This window comes from Thalassophryne amazonica, chromosome 17, assembly GCF_902500255.1.
Source record: "Thalassophryne amazonica chromosome 17, fThaAma1.1, whole genome shotgun sequence".
NCBI lineage: Eukaryota > Metazoa > Chordata > Actinopteri > Batrachoidiformes > Batrachoididae > Thalassophryne > Thalassophryne amazonica.
In genome coordinates this window covers 58,230,837-58,256,143 of record NC_047119.1, presented here as the reverse complement: position 1 = coordinate 58,256,143, position 25,307 = coordinate 58,230,837, and the positions used below count along the sequence as shown (strand labels likewise).

Below are 25,307 nucleotides of genomic sequence, written 5' to 3'. Positions count from 1 at the left end.
TCTGAGATGGGGGAAGGGGGTCGCTCTGTAGGCATGGTTTATATTAGAAGAAACATGATCAAGTGTGATATCTCCCCTCATTGCACACTTGACATGTTGGTGGAATTTGGAGAGAACAGTCTTGAGGCATCCTTTATTAAAGTCCCCAGCAATGATGTGCACGCTATGCAAGTGAGCCCTCTGTTTAGACACCATGATCTGAAGCAGGCCGAGTGCTGTGCTAACGCTGGCATTGCGGGGTATGTAAACAGCAGTCACAATTGCTATTGTTAGCTCCCGTGGCACGTAGAAGGGTCGGCACTGGACAGACATGGCTTCTAGTTCCGGTGAGCAGTGGGCGTCTATCACTCTGCTGTCTGAGCACCAGTCCTCAAGCACGTAAGAGTCCCCCTCCTATGCTCTTATCGGGGACTGTGGTGAAAGGTGCGGCCTGCTAGGTCCACTGTGGCGTCGGGATGTGCAGGTGCAGCCAGGATTCACTAACAATCAGCAGACAACACTCAAGGATGTGGCTGATGCAGACAATTTGTGACTGCAGCTAATCCATCTGGCGTTTGAGAGGAAGATAGATGGTAGTGGAGGTCTGTGCAGTTTGTTCCTTAGCTGGACTAACAGGCCCACCTGGCATCCACGTTTCTGCTTAGTCTGCCCGTGCAACTTCTGATGCCTGCTGGGCCCGATAAACCACAGGGTGTCCGGCGGTCTCTGCGCCTCAGACGGAATGTTGTGGGTCCTTGAAAAGGCAGTAGTAATTTCCATTTTTGCCTGAAATCCAATGTTTATCAGGTCTTGGCATGTATAGATGGGGTTGCTGTGACATGTTTGTGGCAGGAGAAGAATTATAAAGACTAAATAAATCTATAAAACCCCAAAAGGTGCAAAACAGCGGGGAGCCTCGAGCCGCTGCAGCTGTACTTGCCCCATCTTACTTTAAATAAATCTGACATTCAGATTTGATACAATACCTTCCCAACAACAAGTGTGATTTATAACAAAACTGCAACAGGGAGCCTTTGAGAGGGTCAAAAACAAATGAATAAATCAAAATTATTCAGACTAAACTGCTAGCCAGAATGATACTTCCTACAGAGAACACAGAGAAGGCATCAAGTCTGTTATTCAGCAAAATCAGGGCAAAATGAAACATTATGGCACTCGTCCAATAATGACTTCATGCACCTCAAATATATATCTTAGCACTACTGAAGAGCAACTGTTGCTAAAAAGATATTCAACCCCTTTGTCAGATCTCCAGTTGAGTTTTAAAGAGTTATTTAAACAGAGGACAGTGGGATCACTCTGAATGTGCCTCCCATCAGTTCAAGCAACAGCCACTTTATTTTAAATTAAATTAGAAAATACATCATCATGGAAACACTGACTGAAATATGAACATGAGAACTCCAGAATAAGGATACCTAGACCTCAACACATTATGAAAGTCCTTCACTCGTCTCTGGAATGACAAGAATGCTTAGTCATAAGAAGAATCTGTCAGAAGAATCAGAAGAATCTGTCACAAGAAACAGGAAGGGAAAAATCTGAGTTAATTCCTGTGAAATGATTCAAGCAAGCAACTGCCTTAAACCTTGTTAGTACAATGTTGTAACCTGCTCGAGATGTGAGCAAGTAGAAATTCTATCATAGCTTGACATCATCTCTTAATGATGAAGTCAACTTGGTTCATGAAACTAAGGGTGTTTTCACACGTAGTCCCTTTTTAAAAAACAGAACTCAGCCCTCTAAAAGTGGACCAACAGAAAATGAACTGAATGTTTTTGTGTTCACATCGTGTGTTTACTTCATTCTGGTCCACTTCAGCTCTCAATTTTTAGAGAGGACTGTTCGGTCTGTGACAAGTTTACCAAACAAACCAAATTTACTGTGCAATTAGGAGAAAAACATTTCAAAAAAGCTCCTCCTTTCAGTTTTCTTTCTTTCCCCAGTAAACACTGTTTTTTTATATTGGTCCTTAATTTTACTTAGCACAGAATTGCAGGAGTAAAACTAGTACACTCAGCATTATACTGATTAAATATTTTAGTTAAAATCATATTCATTATTAATAGTTAGTAGTATTAGTAATAATAATAATATTATTATTATTATATGTTCAAAATGGCAAAATGTGTTCAAAAGTGGTTCTTTATCCTATTTGGGGGAGGAGGGATGCTGCTCCCACCCCTCAGTGCCTAAAAAGGGCCCATTTGCTCCATATGATGGGCTCTTCTCAGACATCAATGAATCTGTATTAAGCAGAATGAATTAAAGTAACTAACTCAGGCTCTGATAATGTTTTGTAACCAGCTATTTATGGTAATTCAAGTTAAATACAATGCACATGTCATATTTTGTGCTATATTTAAAGAAAAAATTAAAAAAGAAGCACTTTGGTCTGCATCAAAGTGCTTCTGGGGGACACCGGACTCGAGAGGATTTAGTACTGCTATAACGGACTGATGCAGCAGGTGGCAGCAGTGCAACAATAAGGATGCCAGCTGCCATTAAATGCCAAAGAAGAGAAGAGGTAAATTTGATGTACTCACAGGGACAAGTTTTGAGAGGAGCGCATTTTGTGTCAAAATAAAGCCATAAAATAAATAAACATTCATTTTAAGTTAGAGGTTTTATATATGGCGATATAAACGGAACACGTAAACAAATTTTGATGGAAATCCGTACACAGAGGATTTGTACACGTCTACAGTAACAAACGAAGCATTTTATTAGAGCAATTATTCAGTGCAAAGGTTTAGTTAAGTTTTATTAAGGTAGTTAGTGGGGGTGTCATGGATCGCAAATTAAATGCTTCAGATCGGATACAGTTTTTAAGCCATAGAACAGCATTTTTGGATGAGCAAAAAAAAAAAAAAAAAAAAAAACTACTTTGCTTTCCATTTTAAAATATGACCTTTATGAGCAATGAAAGGAAGGAACTTCTTCCTTTGGTCCCGAATGAAAAATGAAAACAAGGTGTCCAATGTTTTACTTAATATCTTAAAATAAATACTAAATTGTTGTATTAAGTAGCACTACAGACCACAGAAATGAATTAAAAATAGCCTTGATGCTGTTCTCAGATTTCTGTTGTATAACAGTGCTGGGAGTAACTTATTTTCTTTTTTTGACAGTTTTTATTTAATTTTTCCACTTAATTATACACACACCACAAAACAATATAACTATAACAATATAACAGTCGGCTACTAAAATCAAATTCAGTCCTATAATAAGCATTAAAAGTAAACCAGTATAAACATGATCATATTCAAAACAATTTTAAGAGCAGCAATGAATTTAATATTCACAGGGAACTTGAGACCAGCCACACATCAGTTTCCTGTAAATTTAGTCCATTTCTCCCACTTTGTTACATAAAGATCTGGCTGCAGTCTGAGCATAAATGTTAATCTCTCCATTTTGTGAGTTTCTTCAACTCTTTTCAGCCAGTCCTCCAGCTTTGGAGGGTCTGGCAGAAGCCATTTTGGGGTAATTGTTTTTTTTGGCTGCAGCACCAAAGATTTTAAATAAGTATCTATCATTTATTGACATTTCCTCAGGGAGCTCTCCTAGCAATAATGTCAAAATGGGTTGCTGCAATTCTAAACCCCAAATCCATTCTATTACCACTTTAACACCACTCCAAAATCCAGTAATTTTTGGACAGGACCAGAAAATGTGAGTGCGGTTGGCCTCTTTGTCCCCACAACCTCTCCAACACTTAACAGCACCCAAGTTTCTCCCTTGTTGTTGTTTTGGAGTCGGACCAAACTTTTCCAACAAAACTCTCTCCAGTAATTTGAGGAAGAAGTTGACATTGCAGATTCACACATTGTCCCACTGTTGATCTGAAATATCCATATTTAGTTCTTTCTCCCATCTTTTTTTAATATAATCTGTTGATTTGCAGTTGCCATTCAACAAGCCTTGATAGAGTTTAGAAATGATCGATTTACAATAATTATGGTAAGCTTGTATAACCAGATGAATTATCCCATTATTTTCTGACACTTTCACTACTTTTGAAAATATATATTGACGTAATTGTAAATACCTAAAAAAAAAATCTGTTTTCTATATTAAATTTCTGCTGCAGGTTTTGGAAACTCAGCATGGCATTCTTATTTAATAGTTTACAATATGCAGTTATACCTTTATATGAACAGTTTTTAAAAGCTGAATCCATTTGATTAGGTTTGAACTCAGTCAAATGCAGCCCATCTTAAAACTCTTATCTGGTCGCTCATATTTAGTTTTTTCACCACCCCAAACCAAGTCAATAGTGTAAAGGAAACCAGCGGATTTAACTCCTTTTGACATGCCTTTGTTAGTTTCTGATCGCCAATCAAAGCTTGTACTGGAATATTTCCACATTTTCTTTCTATTTCCTTCCATCTAGCCTCACAAGCATCATCACACCACTGTATAACTGTTTTAAGTTGAGCCGAAAGATAGTAGATATAGACTTGGGAGGGAAAATCCTCCTCTTTCTTTTTTGCTCATCAGTGTACTGTATTTAACTCTAGGTTTTTGTCCTTTCCAAACAAATTTGGATATTTGTCCCATTCATGAAACTGTGAGTGAGGAATTTTAAACAGGCAATGACATAAGTATAATAATCTAGGCAACACTGACATCTTTATCACCTCAATTCTTGCACTAAAATCAAATATATATGTTGCCCATTGTGTGAACTCTTCTTTAATCCTCCTATTTACATTGTCAAAGTTTTTCCTATACAAGTCACCTGGGTTGTGGGTGAGCCACACACCCAAATATCTAATTGCTTTCTTAGACCAATCAACTGTGATTTTATTTATAATCTCTTTGAAGGGGAATACTTAAGTCATAATTTGGGTTTTACCTATATTTAATTTATATCCTGAATAAGTACCAAATATGTCTAGTAAGTCTAGAAGGGCCCGAATGGATTGTTCTGGATTAGAGAGGTATAAAAGAACATCATCAGCGTATAACGCTATTTTGTGTTCTCTTGAATTTATTTCTATGCCTTGAATATTATTATTTCCTCTTATAGCCTGGGCTAGTGGCTCTATGTATAGGGCGAATAAACTAGGGGATAATGGACAGCCCTGACTGGTAGATCTCTCCAGATTTATTCGGTCTGTTAAATGTCCATTTATCTTAATTCTTGCTGTAGGTGCTGAGTATAGTGTCCTAATACTATTAATTGAACTTTCAGAAAAACCAAATCACTTCAAGACTAAGAATAAATATTCCCAGCTAACACAGTCAAAGGCTTTTTCAGCATCTAAACTAACCAGTACTGCTTTCTCCTTGTTTGCCTGAATACTGTGAATTATATGAAGAGAACGTCTTATGCTATCTTGAGTTTGTCGGCCACTGACAAAACCGGTCTGATCCTCCTCAATCAAGTCTGGGACAAATGAGTTCAGTCTACTGGATATTATAGATGCATATAATTTGTAATCTTGATTTAGAATTGATATTGGCCTATACGAGCTGCACAGTATTTTATCCTTGCCTTCCTTAATTACTGTTATAATCGCCTCTGTCCATGATGGTGGTGTGGTCATTTTCACTAGCGTCCAATTCATGATTTTAATAATACCAGTAATAATTCTTCAAACATTTTATACCACTCGGCTGGCAGGCCATCTGTACCTGGTGTTTTGTTTTTTTAGTTTTCTTAACATCATCTTCAGTTCCTTCATATCTATTGGTTTAGTTAAACTTTCATTCTGAGTTTCTCCAATTGATGGTAAATCTAATGAATTTAAAAATATTTTAACATCTTCTAGATTACTTTGTTCAGGTTATGTATATAATATCTTATGTTTGAAATGCTTTATCGATTCCTTCTAAATTGTTTTCTAGTTTCCGTTTTGGGGTCAACTATTGCGCATACTGATTGCTGCATTTGTTTTTTTCGAATTTTCCTAGCAAGTAATTTTGTTGCCTTTGGTCCTGTTTTGTAATATGTCTGTTTCAAAAATTTATATTTCTTTTCTTCCTCTTCTTTATGAATATCTAAAATTTTTGTCCTTACCTGTCGAATTAATTCAAGGGTCTGACTAGATTGATTCCTAATATGTTCACTTTCCAAGCTTTTAATGTATTTTCCAAATCATTAAGCTGTTTTTCTTTTGCTCTCTTAATAGCTGTACTCAGTGATATAAATTTCCCTCTTATAACAGCTTTCAAAGTGTCCCATAAAATATTAGGATTGACTTGTTCATTGTCATTTAATTGCAAAAAGTTTTCCATTTCTGCTTTAACCTCTTTTATAACATTTTTATTATTTAATAAACTTGTATTTAGTCTCCATATTGTCTTTTTAGGTCTTATATCCAAATGAAGCTTTAAATAGATTGGTGAATGGTCTGATATATCCCTAGTACCTATATCACAGCTTTCTATTCCATGTCTATCATTCCTGAATACCAGGAAGAGATCTATCCGTGAGTATACTGAGTGAGGGGGGGAAAGTAGGTAAAATCTTTTTCCGTTGGATGCATCTCCCGCCATACATCCAGTAAATGTAGGTCATCCACGCCCTTCCTTAACAATTTACTTTGTGGTGTGACTATCCTCTTATTATTAGATGTATCATTTTTATTCAATATTGTATTAAAGTCACCTGCGCATATTAATATACCCTGTGACTCTGAAGATATTATTTCTAGAATTTTTTCCCAAAAATGCTGATCATAGTGTGGTGGAAAATAAATGGAGAGAAGAGTAGTCAATTTACCCTCTATTTTCCCCTGAACCAATATATACCTGCCTTCACTGTCCCATTTTTGTTTAATAAATTCAAAATGTAGGGAATTATGTATTAGTACCGCAACCACTCTTTTGTGACCTGATTTAAAAGAACTGTAATAAGTATTTCTAAATCCAAATTTTTTAATTTCTCGTGTTCTGTTTGGGACAAATGAGTCTCCTGAAGAAACATAATTTGAATTTTCTCCCTTTTTATTTTGGACATTACTCTACTCCTCTTAACAGGGCTGTTCATGCCATTTATGTTCCATGAAGCTGCTCTAAAATTATTATTAGTCATACCAGTATGCCTGTTTACCTACGCCGACATCACAATAAGAACAGGAACCATTAGAACATAGAACAAATAAAAGTAAAAAAAAAAAAAAAAAAAGACTTCCAACCTTAGGGCTTCGTTCTGCCCTATCCACCCACTACGTCTTTTCCAACCTTGTAGGAGGAACAGTCCTATCCAAGATAGGGACTCCTTCTCCACCTGAAGCAAAGTTCCTTCTCTTTTGAGCATAAACAATTGTCCATTATTCCTAATCACCATTAATGTGTTTAATTGACAGGGAGTAAAAAAAAAAAAACCTCAAATTAATAAAAAAAAAAACAAAACAAAAAAAACAATATGTATCTGTGTATCTTGTATTTTTCAGTCATGGCACACGTCGCCAGTTCTGTCTTCAATTATTGAACGTGTGAACACAATAGAACATGCAGTTAGTATGTCACACTGTCCTTAAATTCAAAAGAGATGCATAAGTAAAAGCGTCTTATGCACCTTCATGTTACAGCCCACGTCTTCTTTAGTGAGAAAAAAGAAGAAAAAAAAAAATAGGCCTCATTATAAAATAAATTATACTTGGTGTCGTTGAAATTCACGGAGCTTCTCGCGGGCGCGTTCGGTGTGCGAGCTGTTCACTTTATTCCAGTGTGCGCCTCGGGAAAGCGGAAGCTCGTCCTCAGCACCAGAGCACGGCACCTGCACGGGGTATCCCCTCTTCTTCATGTCCTCAGCCGCCTCTGCCGCATCCTTGTACACGCGTGGACCTTCTTCCCAATGGATCCTCATCTTAGCCGGTTACGGTGTTTGAGGATCTTCTTGATGTGCCTGTATTCTTTAAGCTTGTTGTTTACCTCCGTCGGCAAGTCGTGCGCAAATGAGATCGTGTTGCCCTCAAAGGTTATCTTTTTTCCCATGCCGCTTTTAATATCTTCTCTTTCATGTTGTACCTGAGAAAATTAACCAGGATAGATCTTATCGTGTTATCTCGGGGTTTCGGGCCAAGTGACCGGTGTGCTCTCTGTATCTGCAGATCCATGTCTTCCTTAAAGGAAAGTTGCTCTTTTAAAAAAGCTGTAATGAACGCTAGCATAGCGCTCCCTTCGGCCCCTTCTTTAACACCGTAAATACATATATTATTGCGACGAGATCTCCCTTCTAAATCAGTGACTTTGCCCTGGAGAGTTTTTTGTTATTTGAGACAATAAAGCAGTGTGTCTCTCAGATCCACGTTCACTGTCTCAAGCTCGTCCACTTGCTGTTCAGTCTCAGTGAGCCTTGTACTCTGGGTACGAATATCCGCACTGACCTCCTCCAGCTTCTGGTTCACTTCAGCCTTAAAATTGCTCAAATCTTGTTTGATATCCTTTTCATTGCGTTGATGTCGTTTTGCATTTCTTTTATACTGCCGCATAAGTTCTGTATGGCTTTAGCGGTAGATAGCTCGCTTCCCTCGTCTGGCTCTGCGGCCTGCATCGCGCTTGTTTGGTCCTCAGCTTTTGTAGAATTAGTCTTCTCTTGACTGTCGCTTTTTGGACCCCCTTGTCTCTTCTTTGATCCAACTCCACGCATAATATGTCATTTTGGACACATACATAATCAATTTATCGAGTTTTGTGGAGTTTTTTTCCACATCTGATCAGGACCACCAAAACATTAGACCGCCATCTTGAAACGCTCACCCGGAAGTAACTTATTTTCATAATTTATTAAAGCTGTACAGCCTCTGGGTTTTAAAGATTTAAGTCACAGAAGAATTTTCTTTGGCTCCACTAGTTTGATTCCTTAGAATTTAAATAAGGCATTCATGATATTGCCAAGATGGTCAAAATTTGCACCGCCTGGAAACAACTTAGAATTTTGACCCCTTGAAGGAGAGAAATTCAAGCAATCAAACGCCATGACCTACATTTGGTAGCAATGTCAGATCACATGGGGGCTTCGCCCAATTGGAAGAGGGATGCTGGGAAGCACATGGTGACAGCCAATTAGAGTAAAGAAAGGCAGCATGACATCACCTGGGTGATCACTCAAACAAAATAAACCAAGGCTGCGTAAAACACTCCGAAACAGCTTATTTCGTATACATGTCTGTTTCTTATATACTTTGTGAAACTCCGCAAGAAATAAACACTTCTAAAAATGCTGTTGTGAAACCAGATAACACCTCTGAAGTGATTTACAAGACCTCTTACGGACGTTAGTGTATGGAGTCAAATTTGTATCAAATGTACAAAGGATGATCTACAAATATTGCTCGATTTGCTTATTCAAAGGATTCAAAGACATTTTATTGTCATATGCACAGAAGAACATGTTCCCTGCACAATGAAATGTGTCTACTGCATTTAACCCATCCTAATTGCCAGTAGAAGCAGAAGTCGCCATTAGGTGCCCGGGACTTCGCTTTGTGTTTTGTGATCCACAAACAAATTTCTGATTTGTAACTTGTGTGACGGTTTTTGCAAATAAATGTGGATTTGTAAATATCTAACTTTTTCATTTGCGCCCCCCCACCAAAAAAACCAAGGCATTTGCAAAACTGAAAATTTTGTTTGTGAAGTGTGATGTAGCATTTGTGGATCGCCGATCACATGTATTCATCGCTTTGCTGTTACGGAATTTTGCGACAGTCTAAGCACAAAACTGCACAAATCCACAAAAAAAACCTCACAATTCACACAACGCAACACTGTCAGACCTGCAAATGCAGAGAGGATGACCTACAAATATCCCTTGATTTGCGCACGTGATTTGCGATCCACAAACACAAACTTCTGATTTGTGTGTTGGTTTTTACTAATGTGTATTTGTAAATATATAATTTTTTCATTTCTTAAAAAAAGCCATTTGTAAAGCTGAAAATTCTGTTTATGAAGCGTGATTCATCATCTGTGAATCACTGATCACACTAGGGCTGTAGCTATCGATTATTTTAGTAATCGAGTATTCCACTGAATATTCTGGCGATTAATCGAGTAATCGGTTAAAAAGTACTTTTGCGTTTTAAACAACATCAATAGTCCAGGGCTGTCCATAAGCAATGGCACAATGTCACTGCACCAAAGTGTTGGCATTTTGCTGAAATGGTGATGGGACGTGGCCTTCTATTTTATTTTCTCCAATTTGTAAAAAGTAGCCATTTTTAAGTTTTTTTTTTTTTTTTTAATAAAGGTTGATGAACTGGGTCCCTGCTTGATTTTCTTCTATCCCTCTTTCTCTTCAGCAGATGCATTTCAGCTGGAGGTTGAACATGCAAGCACCACAGTCAGTTTTTTTATTATTATTATTTTATTTAAGTTACCGTGTTAGTCAAGTGTTGTGTGTTGCCCAAAAACGTAAAAAGTCAAACACTCAGTGTGAGTCTGAGGTAAACACAGAAGAAAGAGTGGACTTCTGCTGTTTGTCAATGTAGCCGGGGACTCGCCCGGTCTCACAGCCCCTCACACTGGGCAGAGAGAGACAGCAGCCGGCCACCGGATCAATAGTCCCTGCCCACGTAGAGCAGACCGTGTGTTTTTTAAAACTAGACAAACACACTACTTCGCTTTAAATGCACAGTAAGTCTATTTCAGATGATCAGCGTGGACCATCTTTCTCTTAAAAGGCTTTATTTTACTCTATGTGTCACATTGGAAAGTGGTAGCTATCATTGCTAATTTGATTAGCTGTTATGCTCGCTTTTTTCTGTGGACGTTGCAGCGCCACACACAGGCCTGGCATATGTACAACGTTAAATGAAGCTTCGAGGCACAGAATTTGCCTCGAACATTTTTTGTAATCGAATTATTCGAGTTACTCGACTCATCGTTTCAGCCCTAGATCACACACATTCATCGCTTTGCTTAGTTACATAATTGTGAGACATTGAGTGCAAAACTGCAGTTGAGCTTTACAAATATGTAGGTCGCTATTCCCAGTGCCATCCAGCAGAAGGCAGTGTTAGTCTATGCATTTTGATGCCTTCGCTTTCATTGAATGCGTCAACAGAGGAGACAGATTTCTACATCACAATCTGGCTTTTGGAGAGACCGATGAAGTGAAGGATTATCAGCCTTCTGGGAGAAGCTTTTTTTTCCAGCGACTGTTCTGAAAGACACCAGGTCAAAGGGGACGTGATCAGACAGACACTCAGAAAATATTTCCCATAACGCCTTTTGGCAGAAAATATTTCCCATAACGCCTTTTGGCGTGTATGTCAGTTAACATGCAAACCTTCAGAATTAGAGCGTTACTTTTAAAAATGACAGAGTTGCAGTGAATGTCGATAAACTATCCGGAATTAGTTTTGTTTATAAATGAAACCATAAGGGAAACTGGTTGGATAGTTCTCCAATAGCAACCATGATGCTTGTTTCTGAGCTCATGACCACATCCACATCACTCCAGTCATGTGACAATGGAGGCTAAATATTAATTAAATAGAGTCTTTTATGACAAACACCTGGAATAATCTGTCTTGTGCTGTGAAACGTCCTCACGGATCAGATGGCTCTGTTACAGTACACAGGCTGAGTGAAACTCACAAAGTTAAAAACCATAATATGAGCGAAGCGCCACACAAAAGCCACAAACTGAAGGTAGACGAAGCCACAAACCAGAAATGGCACAAAAACTCTGCCCATGGTAGATGAAGCCACAAACCGGACAACCTTGTCGTAAAAACCCCCAAACAGGAAATGGGAACCCCCCCCCCCCCACCCCCCCCAAAAAACACAAAAGAAGTCTGTCCATGGTAGACAAAGCCACAAACTCTTGGAGGGCACTGTATCCTAACCTTATGATGAGTGCAAAATGAGTGTGGTATTATTAGTTTTATTTAAGAATGTTTAATTTTCACAGTTGCTGCACTTTGTGAGAAATCATAGTCATATATCATATTGATATGGTAATACTGCAATATGATAATTTGGCCATATTGTACAGCCCTATTGTCAACTCGCTGAAAACTGAATATTCATTTACATCTACATAAAAAAAAAAAAAAAAAGCTTAAAGTGGCACAGGGTTAAAAACGAATTAGGGGGAGCTCGGGAGAGGAGCTCCCCCAGAAGCTGAAAGGCTTTAGCCATGTTCATACTCCCCTGAAGCATTTACACTATAATCACAATAAATGCTATGTTATGCCGTTAGTATACATCATTAAATCAGGGCTGTGAAATCTGAGGAAAATTTGCAGGGGGTCTGGTGGGGTGGGTGGTTGGCAGTGTCCAGGAGCTGGGGTCTGGAGCCCCAGAATTAAATTTTTATATAATGATACTTTTTCATCATCTCCTGGAAGAACAAATCTCAAAATCAGTGCATATGTAAATGATCCTACATTCAACCTTTTATTTGACCTGTCAATGATGTTGAAATAACTTAATATGACGTGGAAGTAGGACCTGGAATGATTTTCCTTTTAATTGTAAACCAAATTATGCATTAACTCAGAACAATTAAACTACATGAAATTAATGAAGACTGAAAAGACTGTTACAGCATTTCAAAAACCACAGCTAAAGCTTGTAGAATATTTGGAAAATCATGGTAAAATATTAACATACCTTATAGTAAAAAGTCACTTATATTCTTGTGTAAATTCATGCAGCCTAAATCCATTCAAAGCCACAATGTCTTTTTTACAATGAAAGAAAGTCCAGATTAGTGAAAAAAGTCACAATCTTGTCTAAAATCATGTTTGAACAGCAGAATGTTTATTTTCCAGGGAGAGAAAAATTCTTACCCTGTTTTCCAGATATCACAGTTCACTTTCCTGTTTCTTTTATCTTTCAGGTGTGTTGATGAAGCCAGCGATGATTCCACAGATTCTTGTCCTTATAAGACTTGTTCAGTCTTTCTCACCATCTCTCTGTGCGACATCGCTCTGTGACAGACATGCTGCACAAATCATTTAAAAACTTGAAAGCTCTAAAAGTTTGGGATGTCCACATGCTACGTTTAGTTTAAGCGCCGCACAGGAGCCACACCGCATCGCCGCAGCAACCAATCAGTCCTGCTTTACAACTGTCGTAACAGCTACACTGAGTGGCATTTTTCCTCCGTGAAACTCCGCGGATCCAAGGAAACTGATTTGTATCTGGACACACAGATCAGTGTTTGCGGACTTATAAAACTTACACAATGTTGTAAAAAAAGAGAACGCTTTGTGATTAGCATTTTAAAAACTCAGTGATGTTCACCATTAAAGAATACATCACTAACACCCCCCCACGAAATCTGCAGAATCCCGCGGATCCGCTGAGTTTTCACAGCCCTGTTAAATCTGTTGAGTTTCACTCAGCCTGTGCATTGTAATAGAGGCGTATGATCCATGACGACATTTCACCACACAACAAGACATTATTCCAGGCAGCCAGATTATACCATTTTATGAATTGTGAGTTTTTATCTTGTGGATTTATGCAGTTTTGTGCTTAGAAGTTCTCAAAATTCTCTAAGTGAGCAAAGTAAATGGTAATTAAATGGACTGCATTCATATAACGCTTTTCCATCTGCATCAGACGCTCAAAGCGCTTTACAATTATGCCTCACATTCACCCCGATGTCAGGGTGCTGCCATACAAGGCGCTGACTACACACCGTGAGCAATAGGGGATTAAGGACCTTGCCCAAGGGCCCTTAGTGATTTCCCGGTCAGTTGGGGTTTTGAACCGAGGATCATCCATAGGCTTCATCAAGAGTTTTATTTGAACAAGAGTGTTCTGAGAGCACAATAGCCCCTGCTGGCAAATGCTGCTGTGGTACAAGTGCTTGCTACATTCTGATAACATTTCTAGGTATCTCATACTTGTTTTGTTAACACACATCAGCTATTTGCATTTATAGTAAAAACTCTAAAATAAGCTACTTTTAGTAAACAATTTCTTTCATAAATTGAGAAACTTTTCTTGCTAATGAATCACGGGATAGAATAATAATTATATTACTTTTCAAAGATAACCTGTGGATTCAGACTCTGCACCGAAAAACATAAATGAAAAGGAATTTCCCATGAGCGCTAGACATGGACCGATAACCGGTTTCACGGTATACCGTGGTATGAAAAAGCCACGGCATCAAAAGCACTAAAATTTTCTGTTATACCCTCCTTACAGTATGAACGGGTTATGAGAATTCCTGACAGGCAGAGTGGAGTGGCTGCTGCTGCCCTTCCCCCTGGCGTGCACCTCTGTCTGTTTACAAACAGGCAACTAACGTTAGCTAGCTCTGCATCATGGCTGAAGGAGGTGAAGCTTGCACTGAACTTTTCCCTCCGTCTAAAAGGACCAAGTCGGCTGTATGGGATTACTTTGGCTACGGTAAAAAGGCAGACTCCAATGAATTGGAGGAAGGAGGTCGTCCAACATGCAAAACATGCTGGCGGACTAAAAACGGTGGCAACAAAGCACCGTAGCTATGGCCTGTGTTGGACTCAGAGCAATTCAAGATACCTGCAAAGGATTACATGGAAGGAGTAAACTTTATCCCATCTTTGAAGCCACTGAGAAGTACAAGCGGTGGACTCGAGTCGTGCTTGTGGTCGACCAAATTTCTCGCACAAACATGTCAAGAAGGACAAACATCTATTCCAAGCACTTTGTTGGTGAAGCTGGGCCAGTATTGAGCATCCGGAGTTCCGGACCTTATTCCAACCAAGTAAGCAAATAAGTCATGTTTCCATGGGGCAGATGCTACATGTCTAAAAGAGAGATGATCATTTTGGTATTTTCTCTAAAGTTATCAGTGGTATAGTGTTCGTAGCGGTAGATATCGCATCAATTAGTGCGCCCGAATCACGTGCGCTTCATATGCAAATAGGCATAATGTTATTAAGGCACATTTTAAAGCTATACATAATACATTGAAACAGGTTTTTGCCCACGGTTATCATACCGTCCAAATCTCATAACAGCCCATGCCTAATGAGTGCCTTCAGTCGAACGATATGATAATATGCGTATTACCAGCCTATAACAAGGACTTGTGCCAAGTTTCACAAAATTCCTCCTAAAAGTATGAGAGGAGTTTATTTCAGAATGCAGGCACCCACTCATGAAGTTGATGGAGTGTAGATTTGTTAATCAAGGGCCATAACTCTTCTCTGGTAAAATGGACCCAACTGGAGCGATATGATAATGCGCATTACCAACCTCTAACAAGGACTTGTAACAAGTAGGGCAGTCACAATTATTACAATATTCGCCAATCGCGATTATTTATCATATTCGAGAATATTTTTCATAATCGCGATTACCGTGAATTATTTATTTTATCAACAAAGTTGCATAAAATGAGGCAGCAGCAGCATCGCTGCCTCACTCACTCTGTTTCCTCTCGTCTTGGTCGGATGGTTAGCGAGGCTCGGATTTCAATGTGAGGAGGTTCTGGTTCCAAAGCCACGCACCGCTGTGGATGCATTTCGGTTTTGTAGGGCTGGCTCGACTAGTCATGATTACGTTGATGACTGAAATCGTTAACGACTAATTTAGTAGTCGACGAGTCATTTATTTTATTTAAGTCTTTGATTTTTCTCTCAATTCATAGTTTTAGGCAGCGCGCCGTCCTGCCGTCATTTGGACGTTCAAATTTTGAGTAAGACGGATAATTAAAACAGCAGCCATCTTGTTCAAAACCTTTTAAAATGCGCAGTTTACCGAAGGAGGTGTGTGTGTGTGTGTGCGCGCGTGCAACTCGCTGCAGACTGAGGGAGATTCCTGAACGGAGGCACGAGATGTTACGTTCTGCTGTGAACCATCACGTGAGACAGCGAGTACGGAGCAGAGAGAGAAGATTTTAACCCGAGTGAACATATATATAAAAAAACAAAAACGGGGAGCAGCCTTTACTCTCTGTACTTTCTCTACCGGTGCGGTTCTGACGGCAACATCCTGTTCACACCATGTGCGCATCGTGTACTGAATTTATGAGATCATGAGATGAAATAAACGGTCAAATATCCTTAAAAAATTTGAATATATAAATGAACTGAGCAAAAATTACAGAAAAGCTGTGCAGTGATGTTCAGAGGCACAGATCACAAAAAGCTGAACTTTAACAGCTGTTATTTTCCAAAGGTATGTATTTGTTCAATCTTGAGCTTAATGTAGTGTTCAAGCACAAAACGTGACTGATGAGAAAAAAAAGGATGACTTCATCACACTAAAATGAACTGGAGTCAGAATAAAAATACAAGCTGCTGATTTCTGTTATTTTTCAAAGTTATTAAGCTGTAGCTATATGTTTTATTCATTTCAAAGTGAGTTGCCTCTTATTGTATTCTGATTTATTTATACAAAAAAAAAACAAAAAAAAAAAACAAAATAAAACAAAAAAAAACATGGTGAGTCTAATCAGTCTGCATTGTTCTGTTATGTTTTCCTGCACATGTCCAGGTATTTTTTCCTTCTTTATAACAGTTTGGTGTTTACATTTGCTCCACAAAGTTTTAAAACACAATAAAATGTTCACACTTTTCTTTATAGCAGTTCTGTAATTTCAGAAATGCAACAGAAACAACCACAAATCAGAAAAAGTTTGGACTATATGTAAAATGAAGATAAAAATAAAAATGTTGCACTATTCTCGGTTTCTCCACTAAGAGAAGCCAAACGTTCTTCCAGAGTTGTTTATTCATACTGCGATAGAATATAAATATATTCTTGCTACTGCATAAATGCAGTTACCCAACTTATATTATACAATTAAGGTTTGACCTGAACAGTAAATCACCACTTTCACTTTTGTCACCTATTTTCAGAAAACCCTTTTCTGTTTCACTCAGCTATAAAGCTGTATAATTAAACTATTGAAGATGCAGCAGAAGTAGAACTATGATTATAGGTTTGACTATGGACTTTGTCACAGGTGTCTTAGAGGCTTCCCTCATCAGCATACTTCTTATAGAACTGCATCCTCCAGACAAGAGTTACACCACAGGACCATACTGTTTGTATTTAATGATTGTTGTAAATAAATTCCAAGACGTATTCAATGACTTGGAAATGCTCACATATCCATCCCATCACGTGTCTAAAGAAAACTGGCTGTATGTGATGATTTGCTGTGAATTTAAGGGTGCCAATAATTGAAACAAACATTTACTGTCTTTTTTTATTTCACTATATGAAAGCATTTTCTTTTGTTGTTCATCTACTTTGGACATTTTAAGTATTCTGATTACATAAAATCGGTTACTTTGCATTTATTTCTGAACAGATTTTATATTCTGTCATTCATATTGGGGTAACAGTAATTCAAATCAGGACTGTATCAAACTTTAATTGTGAGTACTAAGTGACAGCATAAACAAGCTACACAAAGCAAAAACACTTAAAAAAAAAAATCACTGATTGTCATTACTAATTTTATGGCTGAATTTAAGGGGATTTTTTTTTTTTTTGGTTTTGTTTTAAACTGTTCAGGATCCTAAAATATTTAGTTTGTCTTTAAAATGCTGGTCAAAATTTCTCAATTTTAGCTAATTAAACCTTGGTTTTGACCAGTTTGTTTTAGAGCCATTTAAATGCTTACAAAAGAAGATAGTAACTGATAATTCATTTTACTGCAGACATTTTTTTTAATCTAGCTAGCCTGATTCAGACTTTAGGTATTTTCCACACAAGTTTGGCTTGACTACAGATGAACATATCAATTCCACTTTGATTGGATGAGGGATGTGGTGCAAGATATGAAAGAAATTGCATTTTACAATACCTCTAAAGCAAGAGCCGTCTTGTCATAGGCACAGGGCACTCGTTTCTGGATGGCCTTAGCCATGACTGGGCCATTCTGCATTGATGGTAGAGGGGTGATTACTGCTCCAGGTGTGCCAGGAGGCAATGGTGCAGGTGTCTGGGGCTGGGCGTAGGCGTGAGCAGGTTCAGGAATCCCATAACTGTTGGAATTGCGAGAGCCATGAGACTGCTGGCCAGGGTGAGGTGAAGGTCGTACCAATTTCTCCACATAGGGCACTGGGATCATTCCAACACGTCCCTCTTTGCTTTTGGCGCTCCACCACTGCTCCTCTGGTTTCTCCAGAATGATGAGAATCTCTCCCTTCTTGAAGGGAAGGTCCTCTGCGTCGCTGCCAGTGAAGTCATACAGAGTTCGCACATATTCCAAATTTTCCTCTGGGCCACTGATGGGCTGGATTGGAGCACTCACTGTGCTTGGGTACCTTGGGAGATCACAGTAATGAGGTATTGAAAGAAATGCAAGGTGGCAAACATTACAGTGGGCTTTGTTGTTCGTGACTTGCTGGAACTTAACAAGTGCTTAAACAGACTTCATTGACCAGTATGACATATTTACACATGGGGGGGGGGGACGACACCCAGTTTTGTTCGGTTGTACATTTTTGTTTGTATTATAATGTTTGGAAAGAGGCGTCATTTGATTTAAAGCGGCGATTCGCCTTTGAAGTTATTAATTCTGGCCGGACTCTAACTTGACTCAGCGAGCGGCACAGCATTTGGAGCTGTGCAAATGGAATGGAGGACAATTCTCGTTTCTTGCCTGCAACAAGGCAAGAGTCTCAGTTAGTGACTTTAATCAGCACAAAAGTGACTCATGATTGACATCTTTAAATGGCTTTGAGAGGGGTTAAGAAGTGGACTTGCTGCTTCTGGAAAGCAGTGAAGCAGAGAACCAACGAAGCAGTGGGTCAGAGCACTGCTTCATTGGATCATGCTTCAAAGTGGACTCACGCTGCAAAAGCGGTTGATGACAGAGTCGCTGCAGGGTCTGTAATCAACGTAGAGAAATGATCATTTTCCCGACAAACACCCTCAAAAACAACGGCCACTCTGAAGGACATAAGGGAATCATTAAACAAAAAGACTACTGATATTGGTGGATCGAATCATTTCTTAATACCTGAAAAGAGCCAGTTCTCGATACCCAACCCTAATGTTGCCAGTGTACTTGCTCAGCGGGAAAGGTTGGACCTATTCTATACGTTATTATTATTATGATCATCCCAGGTTAACGGAGTTGTATATGGGGCACAACGTGTGCAATACTGTGGACATGTACAGACAAGAGTGGATTTCTTTCTCATCATTAAAAGTGATTTATACTTACCCGATTTATTTTGCTGTTAAATGGACTGCATTTATATAGCGCTTTTCCATCTGCATCAGACGCTCAAAGCGCTTTACAATAATGCCTCACATTCACCCCGATGTCAGGGTGCTGCCATACAAGGCGCTCACTACACACCGGGAGCAATAGGGGATTAAAGACCTTGCCCAAGGGCCCTTAGTGATTTTCCAGTCAGGCGGGGATTTGGTCTCAAGCCCAACACCTTAACCACTAGACCATCACCTCCCCTGTTAACATCAGATGCAGTGAGACAAGTACTGACATGTATCAGTGACCAGCTCAACTTGTAGATATTTTACCTGATTCTAAATAAGAACCAATGAAGCAGTGCGTCGATCCGCTGGCTAGTTGGTTCTTTGATTCGCTCCTCTTCAGAAGCAGAAAGTCCGCTTCTTAACCCCTCTCAAAGCCATTAAAATATGTCAATCGTGGGTCACTTTCGTGTGGATTAAAGTCACTAACTGGGACTCTTGTCTTGTTGCAGTTGAGAAACAAGAATTGTCCTCCGTTCTGTTTGCACAGCTCCAAACGCTGCGCCGCTCTCTGCCAAGACAGAGTCCGGTTGGAATTAATAAGTTCAAAACAAATTGCTGCTTTAAATAAAATGACACCTCTTTCCAAATGCTGCAATACAGACAATAAACTACAATTGACTAAAATGTTTTTTCCTCCCAAAATGAGACGTCCTGCATTCTTTATGAATTACATCCTGACATGCAGCACAGCAGACTGCAAGAGCTCAGCTCAGATGTATGGAAGACATTCATGCCAATAGTGTCTGAAAGGAAATGCTTTTGACAAAAACTACAGATCTTGTTTATTTCTATTTATGTCCAGAGATCAAGGATCCACCATGTAGAGTTTATTTAGGTCCAGAGTTTAAGGATCCAGTGACCAATTTCATATTTATTTACTTTAAAACTCAATCAAATGTTGACATCGAAAACCTGTAAAGCTTACTTTTAGTACACAGAAAATTCATAATAGGTACTGATAAGCGGAATCGATAATGTTATCAATATTGATAAAATCTTATCAATACCCGTCCCTAGGCAACACTGGAAAAGAAAAACTCCCTCAGTCATTTGTTTGAGCACAGAGACAAACTTCACACAAACCAAACTCAGTGGAGTGGCTACATGCTATGGCCATTTCTAAACTTTTCGGAAAGGTACTGGGATGTCACTGCAGTGCCATTTTAGACAACCAATTAGAGAAAAACTTTACACCATAGGCATCAAACTGATTCCAGAAAGAGCAAAGAGGATGCAGGTTATTTTAACCACCCACTCCACCAGGTGATTTCATTGATGAACTCAACCCATCTGCACAAAGTGATGTTAATCAGTGAAATCACCTGGTGGAGTTGGTGGTTACAAACAAAACCTGCACATTCTTTGCCTTTTCTGGAATCAGTTTGACACCAATTCTCGTGGCTGGGTATACGTCACTTCTGGTGAAAATTAGGCGAGAATTCATACTTCGGCAAACGTGCGACTGGCTGCTCTGAGAAAATGCACTTGGGCTGTATACTTTTCCAATTGAAATCAGCTGGTTTTGTATTCTGTCTGGCTTGTTTTGTCAGCCAGCTGAAGGTCTATAAATGTATTCACCAATTGAGGTGGCTCGGGCATCTTTTCCGGATGCCCCCTGGACGCCTCGCTGGAGAGGTGTTCCGGGCACGTCCCACTGGGAGGAGGCCCCGGGGAAGACCCAGGACATGCTGGAGGGACTACATCTCTCGGCTGGCTTGGGAACGCCTTGGGGTTCCCCCGGAGGAGCTGGAGGAGGTGTGTGTGGATTGGGAGGTCTGGGCGGCTTTGCTTGAGCTGCTGCCCCCGCGACCCGACTCCGGATAAAGCGGAAGAAAATGGATGGATGGATGGATGGAGTCGTCAAAGTCAATTTAATGGTTCATTTCATGGGTTTGAAAAGCGACCGAATCTTGTATACCGAGGTCTGCAATGTTTTCATAGAGTGAAAAACGACCACCGGGGCACTGCCGAATGAATGACCATGAGAATGCATTACACCATTTCACAAAATGAACTTTGTTTTTCAGATTCTGTCTACAGTCAGCTGAAATGTCACACAAAATCTGATATTGTACTCACAATGTTAGCACACAACATCAAATAAACCAAGTTTCAGTCAGCATGAAAATTTCAACAGAGATATCTTAGATCAGGGGTGCCCAAGTTTGGTCCTCAAGATCTACCTTCCTGACACTCTTGTCTCCCTGTTAAAACACACCTGAATCCAATGAAAGACTCATTAGCAGGCTTTTACTGAGCCTTTCACTGGATTCAGGTGTGTTGGAGCAGGAAGACAACTAAGAGATAAAGATAAACTTTATTGATCTCACAGAGGAGAAATTCACATGTTATAGGAAGGTAGATCAAGGACCGAACTTGGGCACCCCTGTCTTAGATGATCCGTTAGGACTAGGGCTGAACGATTTTGGAAAATAATCTAATTGTGATTTTTCTCCTCAATATTGCGATTGCGATTTAATATGCGATTATTTTTCCCCTTCTTATGCATTAAAAAAACCACACACACACGCAACAGAATTAATCCGTTTCATAAAAAACAATATATTTTTTTAAAGTGCAAACAACACAATGCAACACAACAACAATGCAAACAAACTGACTTTACTTGTTCAACTTTAGTTTTATGTAAGCCTATGTAGGTCTACTCTTTTTAAACACTGAACTTTAAACACTGAACCTTATAGATTTATAACAATCTATAAATAAATACAGTTACAGGTATAAAACAAATAAAGCTTACTGATCTCAATGTGGTGTTGCCTCGTGAGGTAGCAACTGTAGCAAGGCAGGTTCTGCACAATACCTGACGCTGCGCTGCATCTTCATTTTTAAAGCCAAAATAATTCCACACAACTGACGTGCTGCCCCTCTTTGGTTCCAAACTTTGAGCTGTGTCCGCTTCTGTCGAGCCTGAAGCCATTGTACAACAGGTTAGCGCAGTGCTACTGCTAACTACACGCTGTGGCTGCTTTCTTTGCTCGGCTTGCACTCAAATCTCATGCGTTATGAGATCACGTTTCAAATCGCGTCCTTTGTGATTAGGAAATCTCGTTCTATGATATCGCGATATTATCGTAAATGCGATTAATCGTTCAGCCCTAGTTAGGACGTTTCACTGCACATCAAGGCAGATTATTCCAGGTGTTTATAGTAAAATACTCCAAACAGACAACAACATAACAAGTGGCTCCACTGCGGTAGGAAACTACAAGTGGGTGCGTCACTGGACCCAGCTGCTGTCACTCAAAGCAACCACACCCACAATTATACAGAATTTTATTAATAAAAAAAGTCTTAATCTAAGTGAGTTATTAAAAAAAAAAAAAAAAAAAAAATCACCCCCGTACAGTTGTCAGGGAGGCAGAAACTATCTATAGAAACCAAAATAGTTTTTTTGTGCCAGGCTGTTTATTTCTGCTCTAAAGTTGGAAGCTTTAAAATGTGCTTCTATGGCAATGTGCTCTGTTTTAGAGCCAACCTCAAGCAGCCAGTCAAGGAACTGCACTTCCTGATTGGAGTCAAAATACGAGCTTGAGTTTCCGCTTCAGTACAGCACCCACTATTATTTAAATTCATGAACTGCAATTCAATGCGATGATGTCCCTCTTTATCTTATGATAATCAACTATCACAGTGGTTGTTACTGGATACAATACTGTGGGGGAAAAAAAAAAAAAGAATTTTGTACCATATCAACAGCCTCTTTGTTTTACTTTAAGAAATAACTGAAACAAGAAATGTTGGTTCATATGAAGAGAGTTAAAAAACAAACAAAACAAAAAGTCTTTTGTCAGAGAATCAATGCGGCTGTCATGCGGGGGAGACGGGTTCGGTTCTATGGAAGACACTTGTTTTCTTTTAACTCCCTTCATAACCAACACTTCATGTTTCAGCTATTTTTTGTTCATGTAAGATTTGGGTTATTTGGGGAATTAAGGTTAAGGTTAGATGTCACCTCACCGCTGTAATAATAACCTACCAACACAAAGTTACCATAAGGATATCCACAGCCTTTAATAAACGACATGATATGCAAGCAGAGGTGGCAGAGCGTACCAATTTCTAAGACACAGACATTAACAGCAACTTGGTAGACGCTGGATATTAATTTCCCACCCAAGTGTCTGCAGCCACCAGAATACTAAACCAAAGACACAGTAAACTGGATGTGTTTGATATCTGACAAACTGGGTGCTTTGTACCATAACTGCAGGGCACCGCAGCCTGACTGAAAGTGGGTTAGCTCTGACATAAATAGACAAGCCTATATTGCACAAGCTTTGACTGCAATACCTAGTGGTCACCTTGAGGTTTTAGGTTGGTTTGATGTAGTGTAGATTTTCCTACCTGGGTGCTGGCTCGATCAGCGTGGTGGTGTCCAGGTAGTGGATCTTGTAGAACTCCAGCAGAGCAGGGAGGTGCTCAAACTCTTGATCGCCTATCTTAAACCTCTTGCTGGGTAAGGAGTTGATGATATAGTGAGACACTTTAGAGTTCTCGGACACTGACAGCACGTAGTCACCGGGGCAGGTGGACGAGTCTCGAACGAGAAACATACCGTGTCTCTGTCCCTGGAGCCGATTCTGTGCCTCTTGTCGTGACACAGGTCCGAAATACCAGGCGGACCGATCAGACGAATCAAACCGCGCGGTTGACATGTCTGTTCAGAATAAGTTAATAAAAATAGACAATAAATTACGTGATCTGGAGCGGTGAAACGGGAGGCTTCAGGCAATTTTGGGGGATTTTCACAGGCAGGCTGCGGTTAGCTTGATCCAAATTTGCAACATAATGTAGCTTTTCAGCGGGCCAAGCGATGGAAAAACAAAACTTACTTGAGACATGCAACAAAGTGAATAATGGAGCTTCCCGTTTTCGCTGCGTCTTCCGAAAAACGCAGGCAGGCTTCAGTTCTTCGAACCTCCAGCTTCAACAACCGAAAAAGCTTCAGCGCATGGTCGCATGAATCCTCATCCACCAAATGTTAACGGTATTAACGAAATGGTTCGTCCGTATCTTTTTGACCTCGTAGGAAGGCACTTGTCATGGAAATGCGTTGTCTTTTTTAAATCCCCTCTCTCGACTCGAAGCAGACTTTTGAAGCAGGGGGGGAAAATGGCGGCCCCGCAACACGTCTTCACCGCACACAAACTGTTTCACAACACCGGCTCGTCTCCCAAGACCTGCTTCTTTCGCGCATTCTTTATTCTCTTACGGATCCTCTTCTGTCTCCGTGATTGTATATTTGACACTTTCCCTTATTTCTTCCTGCTGCCCCCCCTTATCCGAGCCTCCAAAAGTGCGACAAGGAAACAGAAAAATGGCGACAGGAGGGCAGGTCTGCGCGCTCCCGCTCAATGTCCGCACGTCACTGCCCAGATGGGCGGAGACAGACAGCACCTGTCAATCATCATCTTCTTCTTATTATTATTATAGATTCCGGCAGGCATAATGCTGCCCCCCACAGGCAATAGTTAAATACTTTATCTCATGTTAGACTCTCAAATAGAGGTTGGTGGAATGGAGGAACTTAATCACAGCTTTGTCCACTAAATGCGAGTAACTGCCCTCAGAAAAAATTGACCTAAAAGAAAACTCAGTCAATCCACAGTCTGACAAATCTTTAAACAATTTCCGCCTATCACTAGAATACATAGGACAGCACATTAAAACATGATGAACACTTTCCAACTGACCAGACTGACACAACCCATCTGGATGTTTTCCAATCACTTTTAAATATGCTGCCAACCCACAATGCCCCAGTCTCAATCTAATCAATTTGACTTAATCCTTACAACAGGATGAGGAGAGGAGTCTCTTATTTTTAATCGAAGGCTGACACATAAAATAGTGCCGCCCTACCGACTCACTCTCCCACTGCTTTTGCCACTTCTGATCACTCAACTCTTTAAAAATACTATAACAATCAACCTTTCCCAAAAGGATATTAGCATCAACTTTATTTTTCAGAAGGGACTCTTTGGCCAATGAATCTGCGATCTCATTACCTAAAATGCCAGAGTGCCCAGGAATCCAAGTGAAGGTTACACAACAGCCAGCTGACTCAACGCGATGGAGGCAAGACAGAATCTCTAGCACGAGGTCAGGACGAGCTCCTCCCGAGGCTC

General features: G+C 39.7%; 1 protein-coding gene across 2 annotated transcripts in view; it reads right to left on the bottom strand.

Annotated features, from left to right (window-relative positions):
• The window catches only part of crkl (v-crk avian sarcoma virus CT10 oncogene homolog-like), a 63,906-nt gene extending 39,371 nt beyond the window's left edge, over nucleotides 1–24,535 (bottom strand). The window contains exons 1-2 of one of the 2 annotated variants that reach the window (XM_034192909.1): nucleotides 23,524–24,535; nucleotides 17,732–18,194 (exon numbers count right to left, since the gene is read on the bottom strand). In XM_034192909.1, the coding sequence (XP_034048800.1) occupies nucleotides 17,732–18,194; nucleotides 23,524–23,834 (774 nt within the window). In that variant the 5' untranslated portion in view covers nucleotides 23,835–24,535. The remainder of the gene's footprint in view (nucleotides 1–17,731; nucleotides 18,195–23,523) is intronic. The other variant, XM_034192908.1, reaches the window with a different exon arrangement.
• Between the last annotated feature and the right edge of the window lie 772 nt (nucleotides 24,536–25,307).